At 44.8% G+C, this 19,854-nt stretch overlaps 1 protein-coding gene across 2 annotated transcripts in view; it reads right to left on the reverse strand.

The window, feature by feature from the left end:
- LOC146822941 (putative thiopurine S-methyltransferase) overlaps positions 1 to 19,854 on the reverse strand; it is a 232,630-nt gene that overhangs the window by 25,619 nt on the left and 187,157 nt on the right. For both annotated transcript variants that reach the window (XR_014962097.1, XM_085607094.1), the window contains exon 7: positions 14,387 to 14,472. Coding sequence is in view for 1 of the 2 variants with exons in the window: in XM_085607094.1 (XP_085463220.1) it covers positions 14,387 to 14,472 (86 nt within the window). In the remaining variant the exon portion in view is untranslated. The remainder of the gene's footprint in view (positions 1 to 14,386; positions 14,473 to 19,854) is intronic.

The following is a 19,854-nucleotide window of genomic DNA, read 5'->3' on the forward strand; positions in this document are numbered from 1 at the left end:
TGGCAGAACAAGTCTAATATGTTTCTGACTCTGCTGCAGCCCACAATAATCAAGCACCGTAACGTTGACGAGATGGGACAAATACATACAAAATGGGGACTTAATACATGGAGCTGATCATGGGGGAAGAGAGTGCTGCATTGAATGCATTGTGTTCACTGCAAAATAGCCTAGAATAGATAAAAGGAAGATACATGAAGACGCCACGTCAGAAGAGTAAGTAGCGGCGATAGTGCATGCCAGTGAAACCCTATTTCCTCCCGATAAAAATGATGAAGATACCTGACATGCTGCCCGGCCGTGTCCCTTTAAAAACAAAATTTGATTAATACTGTGACTTTCATTTTAAACGGGCAGGGCCTTCTCTATTTCGCCCCACCCCCCCCCCCTAATTTTGGAACCTACTATTTTACAAATTGCATCTTTGCTAATCCTTCATAGGCCTTAAAAAGGAACTTCAGACTTACTTATTTTAAGAGTTTCACATTTTGTATGCCCCGCGCCTAAAGCCCCATCGGAGTACTATGGGCCTGAGTAAAGCAGGCAGGCAGTCAGACAACACTGACTGCACAAGAGCATTACGTGGTAGAATGAATGCAATTTTGCATAGGGCGACAGTGGAGCAGTCAGTAAGCAGCCTGAAGAACAAGTTACTTACCTTCGGTAACGCTTTTTCTGGTGGATACAGTATCTGCCTGTGGATTCCTCACCTTGTGAATATCCCCTGCGCCAGCATTCCACGGAACTTTTTTTTTTTCCCCAGCTCTCTACGCCGACGTGGACGACGTCATAATGCATCGGCTACGCTCGCGACTCCGTATGACGTCACCGGAGCCATAAGAGAGCCACGTCGGCGTGATGACGTCAGTTCCACCCATTTTTTCCGCGCCCTCGAGGCGCACAGGTGGACCAACGACAGACTCAAAGTATACACAGTATACAATATACAATCAAATATACACATTACAAAAACCAAAGGAAAGCTAAACAAAATAAGCATTTCCTACAAATGTACCAGAAAGCATAACAACATCTCAAACAAGACAACTTTTAAGGTATACAAAGGTGGACAACGGGGAGGCGGGTGGGCCAGTGAGGAATCCACAGGCAGATACTGTATCCACCAGAAAAAGCGTTACCGAAGGTAAGTAACTTGTTCTTCTGATGGATACATCTGTCAGTGGATTCCTCACCTTGTGAATAGATTCCCACAGCAGTCCCCACTCCCGGAGGAGGGTGTCCACCTTCCTATACAAGAAAGTCTTGCAATACAGAGCGCGCGAAGTGGCCCTCCCTTCTCATCTCAGAGTCCAAGCCATAATGCTTCGCGAAAGTATGGAGGGAGGCCCAAGTCGCGGCTTTACAAATATCTGCCACAGGAACACCCCGGGCCAAAGCAGATGTAGATGATTTAGCTCTAGTAGAATGAGCCCTAATACCCTCAAGAGGAACCTTACCAGCAAGAGCGTAGCAGATCTTGATGGCAAGGATGATCCACCTTGATAGAGTGCGCTTGTGCACCGCTCTTCCTTTGGAATGTCCAACATAACCCACAAAGAGCTGATCTTCCAGACGAAAGTCTTTTGTTCTGTCCAAGTAAAAGCTGACAGCTCTTTTTGGGTCCAGGCGATGAAGCCTTTCCTCCTCCTTGGAGGGATGAGGAGGTGGATAAAAAACAGGGAGAGTAATAGACTGCCCCAAATGAAACGGAGTAACAACTTTGGGCAGGAAAGCAGCCCTGGTCCTGAGCACCATCCTTTCAGCATGTAATGTTAGAAAAGGGGGTTTAGAACTAAGAGCTTGAAGCTCACTCACCCTCCTTGCCGAGGTTATGGCTACAAGAAAGACCGTCTTAAAGGACAACAGCCTCAAAGGACAACTATGAAGAGGCTCAAATTGGGACCCCATCAGAAAATTTAAGACAAGATTGAGGTCCCACTGCGGCATTACAAAAGGAGTAGGAGGAAACTTGTTTGTAAGGCCTTTGATAAACCTTAGTACAACCGGAGATTTAAATAATGACGGTTGATCAGATAGACATAGAAAGGCCGATAAGGCCGAAAGATAATCCTTGACCGTGGCCACAGCACAGCCCTGCTGAGCCAAGGAAAGGGCAAACTGGAGCACCTCAGAAAGACGTGCTTTTAAAGGGTCAATGGATCTCTCTCCACACCATTTTACAAACTTGGACCACCTGTAGGAGTAAATGGACTTGGTGGAGTGTCGCCTGGCCGATAAAATAACATCCACCACATCAGGTGGGAGAGAGAAAGAACTCAGGGTGCCCCGTTCAATCTCCAGGCATGAAGGTGTAAGCTCTGGAGGTGGGGGTGTAGAACCTGCCCCTCGGACTGCGAGAGGAGGTCTGCCCTCAGAGGGAGACGGAGCGGAGGGCACGAAGAGAGGTGGAGAAGATCTGTGTACCACACCCTTCTTGGCCAATCCGGGGCGATCAAAATGACTTGGGCCCGGTCTTGGCGAATCTTCCTCAGAACCCGAGGAATCAAGGGTATGGGAGGAAACGCGTAAAGGAGTCGAGAGCCCCAACTCAACTGAAACGCGTCCCCCAACGCCCCTTGCATCGGAAACTGGAGACTGCAGAATGACGGGCAGTGCGCGTTCTCGCGGGTGGCAAACAGGTCCACCCGAGGGGTTCCCCACGTCCGAAAGACGTAACGAACCACCTCCGGATGGAGCCTCCACTCGTGGTCGGCGGAGAACTGCCAACTGAGACTGTCTGCACGCACGTTCAGCACCCCGGCCAGATGATTTGCCATCAGACAAATCCGATGGTCCTGAGCCCAGGACCAAAGACGCAGGGCCTCTCTGCAGAGACAATGCGACCCCACTCCTCCCTGTTTGTTGACATACCACATCGCGGTAGTGTTGTCTGTCAGGACTTGAACAGACTGACCACGAAGGGAAGGGAGGAAGGCCTTGAGTGCCCTCAATTCCAAAAGGTTGATGTGAAGCAACCTCTCCTCCGGAGACCAAAGACCCTTGATCTCCAGATCCCCCAGATGAGCACCCTACCCTAAGGTGGAGGCATCCGTTATCACCGTGGCCACCGATGGAGGTAGATAGAAGGGCTTACCTTGAGACAGATTGCCCTCCGCGCTCCACCAAGATAGATCCGCTGCAGCTTCTCTGGAGATCCTGATCGACTGCCTGAGATCTCCGTTGTGCTGATACCACTGTCTGCGGAGGCACCACTGGAGTGCCCTCATGTGCCAGCGTGCATGGTTGACCAACAGAATGCAGGTAGCGAACAGACCGAGCAGGCAAAGGACCTTCAGAACCAGAACAACCGCTCCATTGTGGAATAAAGGGACCATCTCCTGAATGTCGAGAATTCTTTGAGGAGGAGGAAATGCTCAACACACCGTAGGGTCCAGTACCGCCCCTATGAACAGGTTGCGTTGAGAGGGCACCAGGTGAGATTTGGGCACGTTTATCGAAAAACCCAATTCGAACAACAGCTGAGATGTGACCTGCAGAGGATGCTGCACCATCTCTGGGGACTCTGCCTTCAGAAGCCAGTCGTCCAGGTAGGGGAAAACCGGAATCCCCGACCTCCTGAGATGGGCCGCTACCACTGCCATCACCTTCGTGAACACTCGAGGTGCGGTAGTAAGACCAAACGGGAGGACCGCAAACTGGTAATGTTGCGACCCAACCGTAAAACAGAGATACTCTCTGTGCGGGTAAGGGGGAGGAAACTCCCGAAAGGGAAGGGCGTACCCAGTCTCCATGAGGTTCAAAACCCAAAGGTCTGTAGTAACAGATTTCCAACCCCGCAGAAAGTGGGACACCCGACCCCCCCACAGGTCTTACATGATCCAGGATGGGGGATCTAGGGCTGCTTCCCTGAAGCTTCATTGGGAGCAGAGGAGGAGGAAGAAGAAGAGGGGTTGGGTCCAGAACCTCTCCGACCCTTTTGTCTCCCTCTATAGGACCGATAGAGTGGATTCTGCTGTTGTTGCTGCTGCTGCTGAGGCTGCCGGAAGGAGCGAAATGAAGACCTTCCGAAACCCCTAAACTTTTTAAAACCAAAACCTTTAGCAGGAGCTTGCAGACCCAAAGATTTAGCTGTTACCCTGCTGTCCTTAAATCTCTGTAGGGCGGAGTCAGCTTTTTCTCCAAATAATTTTTGTCCATCAAACGGCAAATCCACCAATGTGGCCTGAACATCCGAAGAAAAGCCAGATGAACGGAGCCATTCCTGCCTTCTCGTGGCTATAGACGAGCCCATTATTCTTGCCACTTAATCTGCTGTATCAAGCCCCGATTGAATCACTTGCCTTGCAGCAGCTTGAGTATCTGCGACCACCTCCATGAAGGACGCCTTATCACCCTCAGGCAGCTTAGGGGCTAAAGACTTCATTGAGTCCATTAAGGCATGCACATAACGACCCAGCAAGCACGTGGCATTGGTAGACTTAAGTGCCATACTTCCTGATGAAAAAGTTTTCTTAGCTGCCTGGTCCACCTTTTTGGACTCCCTGTCCGCAGGAGACTGAGGGAACGCTCCCGAAGCATGCTTCGAGCAGGACGCCTGCACAACTAGGCTCTCTGGAGACGGGTGCGTAGAAAGAAAATCTGGATCCCCAGGTGCCACCCTGTATCTTCTCGCCACCTGCCTGGAAACCGCCGGAGAAGAAAGTGGTTTACGCCATACCTCCAAAACAGGCTCCAAAATAGCCTCATTAAAAGGCAGTAAAGGCTCAGATGTCAAAGTAGGTGAATGCAACACCTCTGTCAGCAGGTTAGATTTATATTCCGCAGAGGGCAACTGCAAATCCAACAACTCTGCAGCCTTCTTTATAACCATATGGTAAGGAATCAATTCCTGAGGTGGAGATGATCTAGATGAAGTATGCTCCCACTCAGGAGTCGTATCCAGGCCACTAGCCTCTTGTATCCCTCCAAACTCATCAGAGGACGTGTACACTTCACCTTCCTCTACCTCCACTCTATACCTTCCCTCATCCAAGACTCTTTGGGCCTCCCTTCACGACTCAATCCATGGAGCCGGCGTCGTCGGCGCCGTACGCGGCGTCGGTGGAGCCAGAGGTGCAGGAGTACGCGGCGCCAAAGACGGAGTCGGCGGCGCCGAACGCGGCGCCGAGGGAGTCGGCAACGGCGTCGAGGAAGGCTCCGAAGCATCACGATCCAGCCGGGGTCGCGATGGATCCCCAGAAACTGCCACGAAGGCGCCATCGGCAGAAAAGGCATAAACGGGGCCTGAGCATACTGCTGCGGCACCCCTAGAGCATTCGCCATAGGACCCACGGGACCAGTCGGTGCACCGGATGGGAATACATAGCATTTAAAAAATGCGAAGAATCCATACCCGGAGCCGGGATCTGCGGATAAGGAACCGATCCTGGATCCATCTGCGGAGTACCTGGCAACGGCGCCACAGTGTCCTCTACCGGAGCCGTTGGATCCTCAGGCCCTGGAGAAGGGTCCTTCCTTTGTTCCTGCTCATCATCAGAAACAGACGACTCCACTGGAACCGGAGACGGCGCCGGTGATGGCGCTGGTGACTGCGCCGGGGACTGCGCCGGTGACCGCGCTGGAGTCCGCTTCGGCGAAGGAGATCCTTCCGGAGACTTAGAAGGAGAAGGAGACAAATCCTTACTTCGGCGTCGAGGCGAAGTCGATCTCGACGCCTTGTTCTTCGAAGACCGGCACCGAGAGGAATGCTTCCTTTTCTTATGATGTTTTTTCGACTTCGATGAACGTGAAGTCGACAACTCCAGTCTCGACCTCTCCTTCTTTCTACCTCTCTTCTCCTTTCTGGCCTTGGCCTTAAAAAGCTTCGCCTTCCTTTCCTTCAACGCCTTCGGATTCATCCTCCTGCAGCTTGAACAATCTTCGACGTCGTGGTCAGATGAAAGGCACCACAAACAATCATCATGGGGGTCTGTCATAGACATGTGGCCCCCACATTCCCAACAGTAACACCGAACAACTACAAAGTAGCAGGAGAGTACTGGAAAAACCGTTGCGCGTCGACGGCGCGGAAAAAAGGGAACTGACGTCATCACGCCGACGTGGCTCTCTTATGGCTCCGGTGACATCATACGGAGTCGCGAGCGGAGCCGATGCATTATGACGTCGTCCACGTCGGCGTAGAGAGCTGGGGGGAAAAAAAAAAGTTCTGAGGAATGCTGGCGCAGGGGATATTCACAAGGTGAGGAATCCACTGGCAGATGTATCCATCAGAAGTCTTTAACCAGGAGGACGTAATTACGAGGGTAAAGTAACACGTGGGACTTTTTTTGGTACTTTACCAGACAGTACTTTACCAAGTAGGTATTTTTTCAATGTCATAATATTTATGCCATTAAAAAGGGGGTGGTTTAAGGGTTCAGGTGGTGGGACGAGTAAGGTTTCAGTGTCGTAAGGGTTATAAGGGGTGTTTAGGGTTCATGGGTGGATAAGGGTAAGGGGTATTTAGTGGTTTTAAAGGGTTTAGGGATCGATAGGGGTATACGACCTTCAGAAAGCTTTCTGCGAAGTAGTCTGTAATCATGCTTACATTTTAAAAAAGCCACAGGTGGTAGCTCAGCGTTCTAGTGTTAAATGTTAATAATCTGCCTGCTGCACAACTGTCTGTTTTGTTTGCTCATTCTTAGAAACGCAGACAGGCAAAGGGCGGTCAGGTGTTTTTTTGTAAGAATGGGGTTGCCAAATGTGGAATGTGGGCTGCACAATTTGCCTTGATAAAAAGAAAACAGCTGTTTCGTGTCTGGGATATGAGAAATCATAATTTTATATTTCTGCTTTTTATCGCATTTTAGGGCTCTGTAAACAAAGAAGCAGTTGTGGCTGCTGCCTGGAAGCAGCAGTGGGACAGGGGGGGATGGAAACCACTGGTTTAAATTAAGCACTGCTCTTTTCCCTATCTCCATCTTCACTCATCTGTCCTTCTTTCACCTGGTCTCCTTTCTATCGCTTCATGTCTCTTCCCCTCGTGCCTTTCACTCATTCTTATCGCCTCCCTCCCTCTCATTTTTCCATCCACGTTCATCCTAAACCTAAACTCTCTTCTTTGTTTCTATTTCTGTTCATTCTATATCCTTCCTCTCATATCCATCACTAGTCTTCTTGTTTCTCTCCATCTTCCACTGTCTTCCACTTCTTTGTTCTTTCCCTGCCATCCTTATTTCTGGTTCTTCACTATCTCCTTTGCTCATTCTGATCTCCCTTTCTTTTTCTGACACTTTTTTCTCTTTTTTCAACCTTTCCTTTCACTAATTTTCTCTCATATGACATTTTTGATATATGAGAGCAAACTATCTTATAAATTGGTCTCAGTTTTCCAAAATGGGCTTTCCCCCTTCTAGTGTGAACTGGCTTGGGTGTGATCATCGTCACTTGCCACAATGTTGGCCTGGTAGATTGTTTTCCAAAGGCTTCTTTTGGTTCTAGATCTGGTAGTGTACATTTCTCATCCAACTTGTTTAAAGGGTTGGCTATGCGTGCACCCACCCTTTTTGTGCCGTAAATCACTGGGGCATGTGTCAATGTGTGCATAATTATATTCTTGTTTCAGGCACAAACTTAACCTTACACCCAGTTTTGCCAGTCACTGTCTTTGTTAGAACAGATTCACAATTGCTTTATTATCCTTCCTGCTTTCCCGAATTTGCTTGACAATGCACCATTTGCCCACTATGTTTTCAAACTTTTCTCTGGGGAGAACCCCCCCAAACCCCCCTTAAGTGGTTCCGGCTCGCTCGCATTACCGTGTCACTAGGTGGAGATTGTCTAAAAGGTGTGTCACCAACATGAAAAGTTTGGAAAGCTGTGACCTACATCCTCCAGATCGACTATGTCGCATCGCCTCCTCAGCTCCTCGCATCGAGTCTTCGATGTCAATGCTTGCTCCATCCAAGGTACTTTGCGAGTCCTGTAACCAGCCTGCCCTCCATCATGGTCAGCTTGAACTCTGGATTTACCCCGGTCAGGCATGACCTGAAGTAACCCCTTAGCGCTACTTGACTTTAAAGCACTATTTTTGGTTTATTCTTTAAAAATGTATAACTTTGGATTTCTGTATTAGATTTTTGTTATTTATTTTTGGTCTTGATTTTTTCATTAAAATATTCTCTATTTTTCTAAACCTGAGTGGAGTATTTTTGTGGGGTTTTCATTGTGTTACTGTGTGTGTGTATAGCCCCAATCCTTTACACAGTCCCTCTCTAGATAAGCTTGACTGCTCCATACCAAGCTACCAGAGGGTGAGCACAGGTTATCTTTTAGTGTGTATCTAGTTTACACTGACTAGGATTGTGGTCCCTACTTGGACAGGGTGCATTCCTCTGCCAACTCGATACCCAATTTTAACAAGAATCTAACACCCACACAAGGATCATAAGCTCGATCACATGCACAAGCTCAGCTACTTGCTTGCTGTAACATAACTGAAGTGACACACAATAAGACTATATCACTGATCATTAAACAAAACATGAAAACTCTTCTCATATAAGCCATACTGCTAAACCCCACCCTTTCAACTGAACACAACTATGCTATGAATGCAGTGTTCTATCTCACGCTCTTCTTTGCTCCACTACACACTCAATTGTAGCTACAGATGGTATTATAGGAGCATCACCAGCATCACACTTAGCACACACTAAAAACTGGCACCCCTCCAACCAAGCACAACATAAGAAGTAGGATGCTATTTGTCCACCAAAAGTATTTTGCAGCCTCATTGGGCCCTAGAGGTGGCCTGTCTGACACATAAGAATGCTCAGCCATTGGCCACGCTAGGGAGATTGATCATTTCATCTGGGGAGGTTTCATTATTATATTTGGGTTAAATTACCCACTGCTGTACATTGTAAAGATATTATTGCAAGTCACCAACAACTTCCAAGTCCATAAAGAGGAACAGGGCTGAAGGCCATGTTTCTCTATAAGGTAATGGAACTCTGAGGTGAAGTGTAGTATTGTTTTAATGTACAACATAAGATATTTTATTTCTTAAAATATATGGTCAAACCATCATACTTCCTTAACTTTACTTATATTTTATTTGGGCATCACAGTTGCAAAAACATATTACAATAACCAAAAAAGACAAATTCAGTAGATACAATATACAATATAATACTGATATTTAAAGAAAGGACATTAAGACTTAGCTACATCCAAATTTAGCTTATTTATATACCATTTATGTTATCATTTTTCCAATCCTCGATTGGTTTCCAAATTTCAGTGCCGCGTATTTTTGCTTTAATACCTTTACATGCAAAGATCGCCTTTTCCTGGTTACACATCCCTAAAAGTCTAGAGAGCCAGATCTGAAAATTAGGAGGGTCGATATCTTTCCATCGGGCAGTAATTATTATTCTATAGACTGAGGTACCGAGGAAAAGGGAAATTTCTTCTGCTTTAGTATGGTTGAGTGTGTTATCTTTACCCAAAATATATAATGCAGGTGATTCCGCTACAGGGTGCCCGAACACCTCCTGCCAAAAATCAGCAATCATTATACGCAACATCGTTAATTTATCACATTCATATAACATATGTATTAAGTTAGCTGCTGTTCTGCCACACCTTGGACAGTCTGATGTAGTCCTTTTCCCCCAGGAGTGAAGTTTTGCCGGAGTAAAATATAGGTCAAAGATGGTTTTATAAAGTTGAGCCTTCAAATTGGATGCCATAAACAGCTGAGTCGATAAGGTCAAAGATGAATCAATATCAACATTAGGATTATTTAATTTCCGAGACCAGCCTACTTCGGTGGATTCCAGATCATCTTGTCTGTTTTCCATTAATACATCATACAAGTTGCCAATCTTTGTCTTAGATCTCAACATGCAATCGATTAAGGCGATAGTATCCAAAGATATATCAGCGACTTTCAAATTTAAGATTGAGTTGATTTGTATAAATTTAAATACACTATTCATTGGAATCGAAAATTTAGATTGCAATTGTTGAAATCTAGGCCCATGGGGGGTGAGTAAAAAATCTCCTATCGTCAATATTCCTACATTTTCCCAGAGTCTAGAGATAGTGTCATAGATATGAGGTGGTAATATTGATGAATGCCATAGAGAAATATATCTATTATATTTTGGTATTTTCATGTATCTCATAATTCTTCTCCATAGAAACCAGGCGTTTTTTATAACCTTAAATTTCACTTTCTTAAAGTAAGACGGTTCAATCTGTTTAATTAACAAGCCATTGGCCCTTTCTCCAATAGATAATTCAAATATTGAGGGTATATAATTTGTGACTCCTTCATTTCCAGTTGGTCTGATCTCAAATAATGGCTTCATCTGTTGGAGAAGTGCAGCCCATAGATATAAGCTCAAATCCGGGATTGCTAACCCTCCTCTAATAATAGGTAAGGAAAGTTTCTTAATAGATCTCCTAATCTTCCCGTAGCCCCACATGAATTTTCCTAGATGGGATTCGAAGCCCCTTAAGATTATGTCATCAACTAACAGAGGGACCGCACGAAAAAGATAAAGAATCCGTGGCAGAATATTCATTTTAAGATAATTCCCCCTTCCTATGATCGATAAATGTAATACATCGATCCTTTTCAGATCTATCTTTACTTTCTGTAGCAATGGTTCGTAATTTATCTTAATTATCTCATCTATTTTGGCGGTTATTCGGACTCCTAGATAAACAGCAGAATCGACCCTTCTAGAATCAGCAAAATTAACATTATTGGTACAAATAACCATCGTTTTATCCCTGTTTAAGGAGTAGCCAGATATCTTACCAAATATTTGAGTAATATGTTCTATTGCAAGTATAGCCTCGGTTGGTTGTGGTGTCAATACTGCAACATCATCAGCGTAAGCTAGTATTTTTGTATAATGTTGACCCATTATTACCGGTTTGATAGCTTCTGATTTGAGCAATTTCAGGATAAGAGGGTTTATATAGAGGGCAAAAAGGATAGGTGAGCATGGACACCCCTGCCTAGTCCCGCGAGATATTTCAAAGAGTCCTGATTCTTGCCCCATTGCCACTACCCTTGCTCTAGGTAAGACATACATTGCCTTTATAGCTTTCATAAAGCATGATCCAATATTTGTTTGTTCTAATATAGCCCACAAAAAAGCCCATGATACCCTATCGAAGGCTTTTTCGGCATCTGGGAGGATCATCGATACCTGATCTCCCGTAGCACTCGCGGCATCGAACAGCGTATTAGCACGTCGCGTGTGATCTGTAGTACCTTTGTCCGGAATAAAGCCATGTTGCCACGGGGAGACCAAGCGCTCGACGACCCCCCTGAGCCGGTTAGCCAGAATCTTAGAGTAGAGTTTCGAATCTGAATTTATAAGGGAGATAGGTCGATACGAGGAGGGAAGATGGGCCGGTTTGTCTTTCTTTGAGAAGACTACTATATTCGTTTCTTGCCAAGATCTAGGTGGAATTCCGCTTACCTGAGTCCCAATAAATAGGTCGAGTAATAGAGGCATTATACTATTGCCCATAATTTTATAAAACTCAAGGGGTATTTTATCCGGCCCGGCTGCCTTTCCTGTTGCGAGTTCTGATAGGGCAATTTCCAATTCAGTTTGCGTTATATCTTGGTCTAATTCAAGCTTCGTAATATTATCTATAGCTGGTCCAATTTCCTGCTCAGTTGCCCATCTAGATATAATTTCTTTAATTGTGTAAAAATTCAAAGAATCCTCATTTTTATATTGGTTACCATAATAATTTTGGAAAACTTCTAAAATCGATTCTGGCGTTGTGTATTCTTGGCCTTCTTGTTCGATACATGCGATGAGATTAATAGATTGACTCTGGCGAGTTCAAAGTGCTAGCTGCTTACCCACCTTCTCCCCTGTTTCATAGATCTTATTTCGGTGTGATTGGAATAGCTCAGCCTGCCTTTGAGTGAGTTTGGTATTAATCTCAGCTTTAAGTATCGCCATTTCCCTTACAGTTGGACCACCATCCATACCTTGAACAATAAGCTTAATATGTTTCTCTTCTAGTTCTGCTAATTTTCGTAGCTGTAGATCATTATAGCTGACCTCCTCTTTTTTCTGTCTGGCGACATAACTAATTGTCTCTCCCCGTATTGCAGCCTTAAAGCAGTCCCACACCATTCTACTAGATGTGCTATATCGATTATCTTCAATAAATCTCTGCGCCCATTTTTTCATATAAACTACATAATCGTTGTTTACCAGTAATTTCCTGTCAAAAGACCAAGTTGAGCGGGGTCTATAGATGTTATTTATATATATAGTGAGTATAAGAGGATTATGATCCGAAATAGTTTTTGGTAATTTATTAATTTGTGCAGTACTCGACTGAGTTTTTGATATCCAAATATAATCAATGCGAACATATTTCTGATGGGGATGAGAAAAGTATGTATATCCAGGATCTAACTGCTGCTTCAAATCCCATAAATCAACAAGGCCTAAGCTCTCTTTTAATTGGACGGCGGCTTTAAATACCCTTGGCTTATAGCCAGCATATACTGATTGATTTTGTGTCGATAATGTATTTTTTCCAGGGAAAGAAATGTTAAAGTCTCCACAAAAAATCAGCTCCTGAGGCCAGCTTGAGAGTTCGATCTCAAGGTCATTAAACATTATGGGATCGTCGTAATTAGAAGCATAGATAGAGCATATTGTCATTCCACTTTTGAGTTCGACAATCGCCCATCTACCTAGAGGATCTGCCAATTTGCGTGTAGCCTCTCCCAAAATGGTTCTTGCCAAAATTGCGACCCCCCCTTGTCCTTGTAGTTTGGCTAGTACAGACTAATAGGTTATATCCCGGAGACTTTAATGCTTCTCGCTCTGCCCAAGGTATATGGGTCTCCTGGAGACATATTATATCTAATGAGTTGGACCTTATTAACCCCCACATTTCATCCCTTTTTTTTCTATTATTTAACCCCGCCACATTCCATGAGCACAGTTTTATTTTCGCCATATTACATTGTAGTTGATTTTCAAGCCAAGTCTAGTTATCACGAAAATAAAATTACCCACTGCCGTACATTGTAAGGATATTATTGCAAGTCACCAACAACTTCCAAGTCCATAAAGAGGAACAGGGCTGAAGGCCATGTTCCTCTATAAGGTAATGGAACGCTGAGGTGACTTGTAGTATTGTTTTAATGTACAACATAAGATATTTTATTTCTTAAAATATATGGTCAAACCATCATACTTCCTAAACCCAATTAAATACTTGGTGTCTTGCTCATTGATGTTCACTACAGAACAGAACATTTTAATTAGAATTGATAATGCTAAACTAAAACACACTAAAAAGAAGCTAGAAAGTTTTGCAAGACAATATTAGTAACAGTTTCATACAAATCAGGTTAAAAATGCAGTGGGTCAGATGGTGTAGAAACATGCGGAGATTCTATGTGTCCTTCAATTACTTATATGTATGGGGCCATAAATATCTAAAGTGTGCTGATCACTTTTCCTTTTTAGATAAAACATATCAAAAGTAAAAGCCATTTCCTATTTTCCTTGTTTTATGCTGCAGCTATAATTATGCTCAGTGACCTGCCTTCCACTCTGGTTACTGGTTCTGGCAGTAGGCATAGTGACGTCAGACCTCACTGTAATAACTTAGAACAGTTTAGCAGCTATAGCCTTTCTTTCTTACAGGTGACTAGAGACGTCTGTAATAAGGAAGTCAGAGACGGGCTTTATACAGAGATTGCAGGCTCCTATGTATTTTATGCTGTGAATTAGGGAGCACACAGTAGAACAAACTTGGGAAGGTGAATACTCTGCGGTTGATCTTTCCCTATGCCTGGGAGCACATAGTAGAGCAAACTTGGGGAGGTGAACACTCTGTGGTTGATCTTTAGCTATGCCTGATGAGACTTCAACAGAGTTGTCTACCTGGTACATATGTGAAAAAGAATAAAAAATTGCTTTTAACAAAGCAGATATGTTCCGAAACTTTTGAGGCTGATCTGTTACACCTTGGTGCACCTCAAAGATATTTGACTGACCCTACTGATTTACCCACTTTTGTTGTTGAAGGGATATGGCAGAAAATCCCTCATGAGTTTTAAATATGCTGTTTTCGAGGGAGGTTTAAGTTAATTTGCTTAGGGTATGTCCTAAGTTTAGAAGTGCTCTTCATTTTAATTAAAGCTAGTATTTCTGAAATATACAGTAACCCCTTACAATTAAGCACTTGCACATTTTCTGTCTGCACTGTCTAATGATATTGGTTTTATGTTTGTAAAGTTTTATTGCAGCTCATAGGTATTTCTGCTTTATTACTTGTTAAGTAAATCTTTATGGCTTGCTGGCACTTAAAATTGTGCACAATAATTTTGTGTAGGTTTCCAAAAGTATAAAAAACTAAAAGTGAACTATACCTTCTAACAAATCTGGGTTGTATGACACGGTAATTAGTAGATAACAACAGTCCTTCTCCATCAAGGAAAGCAGTGCCTTGGCGTAGCTATCAAAAAAGAGAAAAAAAAGTCACAATTAAAAAACATTAGAATACATTTTCAGCGCTACTAGGCCATACTGGCCTTGCCAGTTGACCGACTGACCTGATAAGAGTGGTCAGAGCGCGTGGCGCTTATTGCTGCTGTTCTGCCGTTTGTGAGGCGTTTTTTTAAATCTCCCTGTCTTGTATTTATTTTTATTTGGGTTTATTTTTGCCCTTGTTTTTATACTGCTGTCCACTTACCTGCACAATAATCGTTGATTCACCGCGCTTTTGCAGGTCCTTTCCCTGCCACTCGCTACTTTGGCGGCCATATTGGGGGAGTAAAGGACGCCGGGCGGCGCCATCTGATTGGACGGTGTAGCGTCACAAGAACGCTTGACCTCTTTTTAAGGAGGTCATGCGGACGCGCAGCGGACACGTACAGCGGGTACGTCGGATCCCCGCCGGAGTCACGCCAGAGTCCAGCCCGTCTGTGCCCGTCCGGGCCCAGACGGGCTTAAGGCCAGGTTTCCTGGCCAAAATGCCTGAAATAAGGATAAAATACTCTCGTGAGGAGATCTTGTCACTACGCCCCCTGAAAGATACAACTTGTAAGTACATCCACAAAGGTCCTAAAGTTTTCTCTGGCTGTAGGATTTGTCAGACGATCCAGTCAGCGAAGGGTAGGAACGCCCTGTTTATGGCTCTGCTGAATTGTAGATCCCTCCCTAGCCATTCTTTAGAAATTAATTTTCTTATAGAAGATCTTGATTTAGATATCTTGTTTCTGACGGAAACTTGGATTACATCTTGTGCTGGGGTTGATATAGTTCGAGCCCTCCCCCCAGGCTTTCTAATATACCATTTGGACAGGCCTGTGGGGCGAGGGGGCGGCATTGCCATTATATATAGAGATACTTTTGGGTGTAGGTCTCAACCTGGTGGGGTGCTAGATTGCGAGAGCTGTCAGTTCTCCCTACGGATCTCGCCTACGGTGTCGGTGTCAGGTTTATTGGTCTATCGCCCTCCAGGTTGTGTGGGCAATTTCGTCAGTTCACTGATGGAAACAGTCACGTTTTTGGCTTCTTCCACGGCCAATTTTATGGCATTGGGAGACTTTAATCTCCATTTTAATGATCCGGCGGATCTAATAGCGGTAGACCTGCAGTGTGATCTTAAAGTCTATGAGCTGAGTCTAATTAACGCGGAAGCTACGCACAATAGGGGCCATTTGCTGGACCCCATTTTTTCTAATATGTCCCATCTTAGGTCTTTGCCCCCTTATCCTCTCCCGTGGTCAGATCATTTCTTGGTTCCTTTTACTTGGCAAGTGGAACTAATGCCCACCCCCCTCCCTAGGGTTCATACTTTGGAGAGAGCTTGGTCTAGGCTATCGGTGGACAACTGGATTACTACTCTTGAAGGTACGCGTCCTTCTCCAGTTTTGGACCCGGTAATCGCAGACTCGAACCTTAATCAGTGGTTGACCAGCTCTCTTGATGTCAGTCTCCCTAAAAAGAGAGTGCTAAAAAGGGAGAAGAGGATGGGTTCTGCCCCATGGTATACTCCTGAGTTGAGATCCCTTAGGAAGGGATGCAAGAAGTTGGAGAGGGCATGGAGAAAGGAAGGGGTGGAAGCTAGACGAGAGGAGTATCGCTCGGCAATCGGGGTGTATAAATCTGCTCTTCGTCGTGCTAAGGCTCAATTTTTTGAGGAGAGAATAAAAAGCTCCTCTAACTCCTCTAGAGAGACTTTTAGAGTGGTAAAGGAACTTCTTAAAGTTCCCGAGCCCCTGGTAACTCATGACAGCCCTGGTGAGAAATGCAAGGAGCTGGCGAACTATTTCAATATGAAAATAGAGAACATTCTAAGTACTTTGCCTCAGGATGTCCAGAGAATAGACACGGGCAGTCAGTCTCGGGGAGTCCTTGTCCATTTGGACACCTTTGGGCTAGTCTCAGTGGATGAAGTCCTTAAGGAATTGGGCTCTCTGAAAAGTGGTTCCCCTAGGGATCCAGCCCCTGTGAGATTCCTGAAACAGGTAGCAACCACTATTGCGGCTCCGGTTACGGACCTTATTAATGCATCTTTTGTCCAGGGCGTGGTGCCACCGAGCTGGAAGAGAGCAGTGGTAAAGGCTCTCCTGAAAAAGCCAAATCTAGATCCATCTGATTTGGCAAACTTCAGGCCTATCTCCTTGCTTCCTGGACTCGGTAAGATCGCTGAAAGGTTGGTGAACCGTCAGTTGTCACACTTTTTGGAGTCCAATGGCCTGTTGCGAGACTCTCAAACTGGATTCCGGCCAGGTCAGGGCACCGATACCGCTCTTCTGCCAGTCGTTGAGGAAGCCAGGAGCATTCTGGATTCAGGAGGGTCAGTGGCTGTGATCCTCCTGGACCTTAGTGCGGCCTTCGACACGGCGAACCATCAAGTGTTGATCCGACGACTGTCAGACATAGGGGTTGCAGGTGTGGCTCTGGAATGGCTTATGTCATTTCTTTGTGAACGGACGTACCAGGTTTGGGAAGGTAGTGAACGGTCGGTGTCTATCCCCCTCCAGTGTGGTGTGCCACAGGGCTCTTCCCTTAGCCCCACATTGTTTAATGTTTATATGGCCCACCTGGAGGACGTGGTAGCCCCATTTGGCATTAAAATCGTCAGCTATGCTGATGAAACTCAGCTGGTGGTTGCCTTATCCCATCTTGTTGATAACCCAGATTCGCTGCGCTCCTGTATGTCCAAAGTCCACACTTGGATGTGCGAATCAGCTTTAAAGTTTAACGGGTCAAAGACCGAATTAATATTGTTAGGACACAAAATTCCCTCTCTCCCTTCGACTATCTGGCCTAGCTGTCTGGGAGCTTTTCCGAGTCCTAAAAAGGAGATCAAAAGTCTGGGGATCTGGCTGGAACAAGATCTTTCTTTCAGGACCCAGGCGAAAAAAACGGCAGGAGTATGTTTTGGTCTTCTCCGCTCAGCCCGTAAAGTTCTCCCTCTGCTCCCTTGGACATCTAGGAAGCTACTCATTCAGGGGCTTATTGTATCTAGATTAGATTACAGTAATACTATTTTTCTAGGTGTCCCTGAAGCTACATTTAATAAACTCCAGCGGGTCCAAAATGCTGCTGCAAGGCTGCTTAGGAATACACCAAGGATGCAGTCAGCTAAACCTGCATTGAAGGCCCTGCACTGGCTTCCGGTGCGGGAAAGGGTCAAATTCAAGGCTCTTTGCACTGCGCATAAAATTCTTCAGGGGAAGGGACCTCCTATCCTGGGGAATTTAGCTGTGCCTTATAAGGCTAAGAGGGCCTTGCGTTCTGACCAGAAACATCTGCTTCAAATTCCCAGGGTAAAAAGGGTTCGGGCTGGTGGACGAAGATTTTCGGTTAATATAGCCATTTTGTGGAACGGACTTCCTCTGAGTTTGCGCTCAGAGACTTGTTTTTTGCGGTTCCGTAAACTTCTTAAAACTTATCTTTTCCCTCTTTTCCCTGCCTGACGCTGCTGAACCTGTCTGCTTTTTATGGTTGTCGCCCTGGACAAGCGCCGGGATGCCCTAGGGTAACTATGCACTATATAAAACTCAGATTCATTCATTCATTCATTCATTCATTCATTCATTCATATAACAGTCAAAACAGTGTATACAAATTACTGCTAACATACCATATGTCCACAAAACAATAATTTGATACTTTTAGAACCATTGATTTGACGATATATGATAAAAGACCTAATATTTTCATAGCAGTTTACTAGAAGTATGGGATGGCAGACAGTCCTCCAGATATTATGTTTACATAAAGGTTTGTATTAACATCATAAGTTATGACTGCTCTGCACACATTTTTCTATGGCTTTCAGGGCTCATGGGGTGATGCCAGACTTGCCAACAGCTTTTTATAAATGAGGGAATAATGCCACGACTCACAATCCAAAGTTAACTTCTGTCCACAAGAATAAGGTGACACTTCTTCCACTCCAGATAAAGCACCAGGAAGTCGAACAGCAGGGCAAGAGTACATCAGGTAACAGACTTATAACTACTCTTTCTTAATGTACAAGAGAAACCCATGCAGGCTTTCCTGTATCCTTATAAACTGCGACAACAGTGCCTTCGACATTGGGCGCATAGTGAAAGCAGAACCATGACATTTTGAACAGCACACTGGCATACTTGAGACAATCCCAGGTATGAGGTACCGTGTATTGACATACTAGTCTGGCATATTGATCTCCAACTCTGCCAGAGAGTGGCTACGGACTTACTGTGCACTATACACAAGCCTAGTGAGCAGCTGTACTCTGACACACTGAGCAGATCCCTGGAACATTGGGTAGGCCTCATACTGAGCTGCATGCACACTGTTTGCAACCCTGGAATTATGAGATTTCCCAAAGTCATACTGAATAGCTCCTGGGAGAATTAAGCTATGCAAGGGACATGCCATTTGTGTGGCCCAAAGGAATCAGTCACACTTCTCATATATTTTGAGTTGCAAACCCTGGCATATTTGACAGCCCACTGACGTACAGAGGAGCATCAACTGAACACTAATCAGCTGTTTACTGGCATCTTGCATAGGAAACTAGACCATTGGCAAGCATCTTGGCATATTGGGTATGACCCAGGAACACTCAGCAGCATATGGTCTATTCAGCACACCCGTGGCATACTGGATATCACCTTGACACATTGAGCAATCCTGAGAGAATAATGAGCGTCCCAATGGCACAATAAGCAGCCCCATAGCACATAGAGCAACCCTTTTGGAATACCGTCCAGCCTCCCTACCGCATTCATCTGCCTCTAAAATGCCTAGCAAAAGAGAAGCCACAGGCATACTGGTAGAAATCTGGAACATATCAATAATATTCTGGCATGTGATGTCGGAATCATGACATATAATAGCAACAATTCTGGTGTTATTTTTGATATTGAAGTCCAGAAGGTATGATGAAATAGTCAATGGCATAGAATTAGTAATGGGCAAGGACTAAACTGGGACAATATTAGAACCTTATGCAACCTTTCTTGTCACAGAATGTCCCAATACATAAAAATACTAAGGTGCACATGCATCAAAGAAGTCAATAGCGATTCTTTAATTGCGATTTTTAAGGAATCGCAATTAAAGAATCTCTATTGCCTATGCATGTAGTAATCACAAATAAAATTGCGATTCCTACAAATTCCTTAAATGTGACTCGTAAATTGCGAGTCGCAATAAAGGAATTGCTTCCCATTCGTTCCTATGGGCTTATAGGCCCATAGGAATGAATGGGAATTGCATGCGCAATTTGCGAGTACCCAATAGGTACTCACAAATTGCGCATGCAATTTCAAGGGTGCAAGGGTGCCAAAAGGACACCCTGTTGCACCCCTGAAATTGTAATGTGAACACA

Source organism: Triturus cristatus, chromosome 5_2, assembly GCF_964204655.1.
Source record: "Triturus cristatus chromosome 5_2, aTriCri1.1, whole genome shotgun sequence".
Lineage (NCBI taxonomy): Eukaryota > Metazoa > Chordata > Amphibia > Caudata > Salamandridae > Triturus > Triturus cristatus.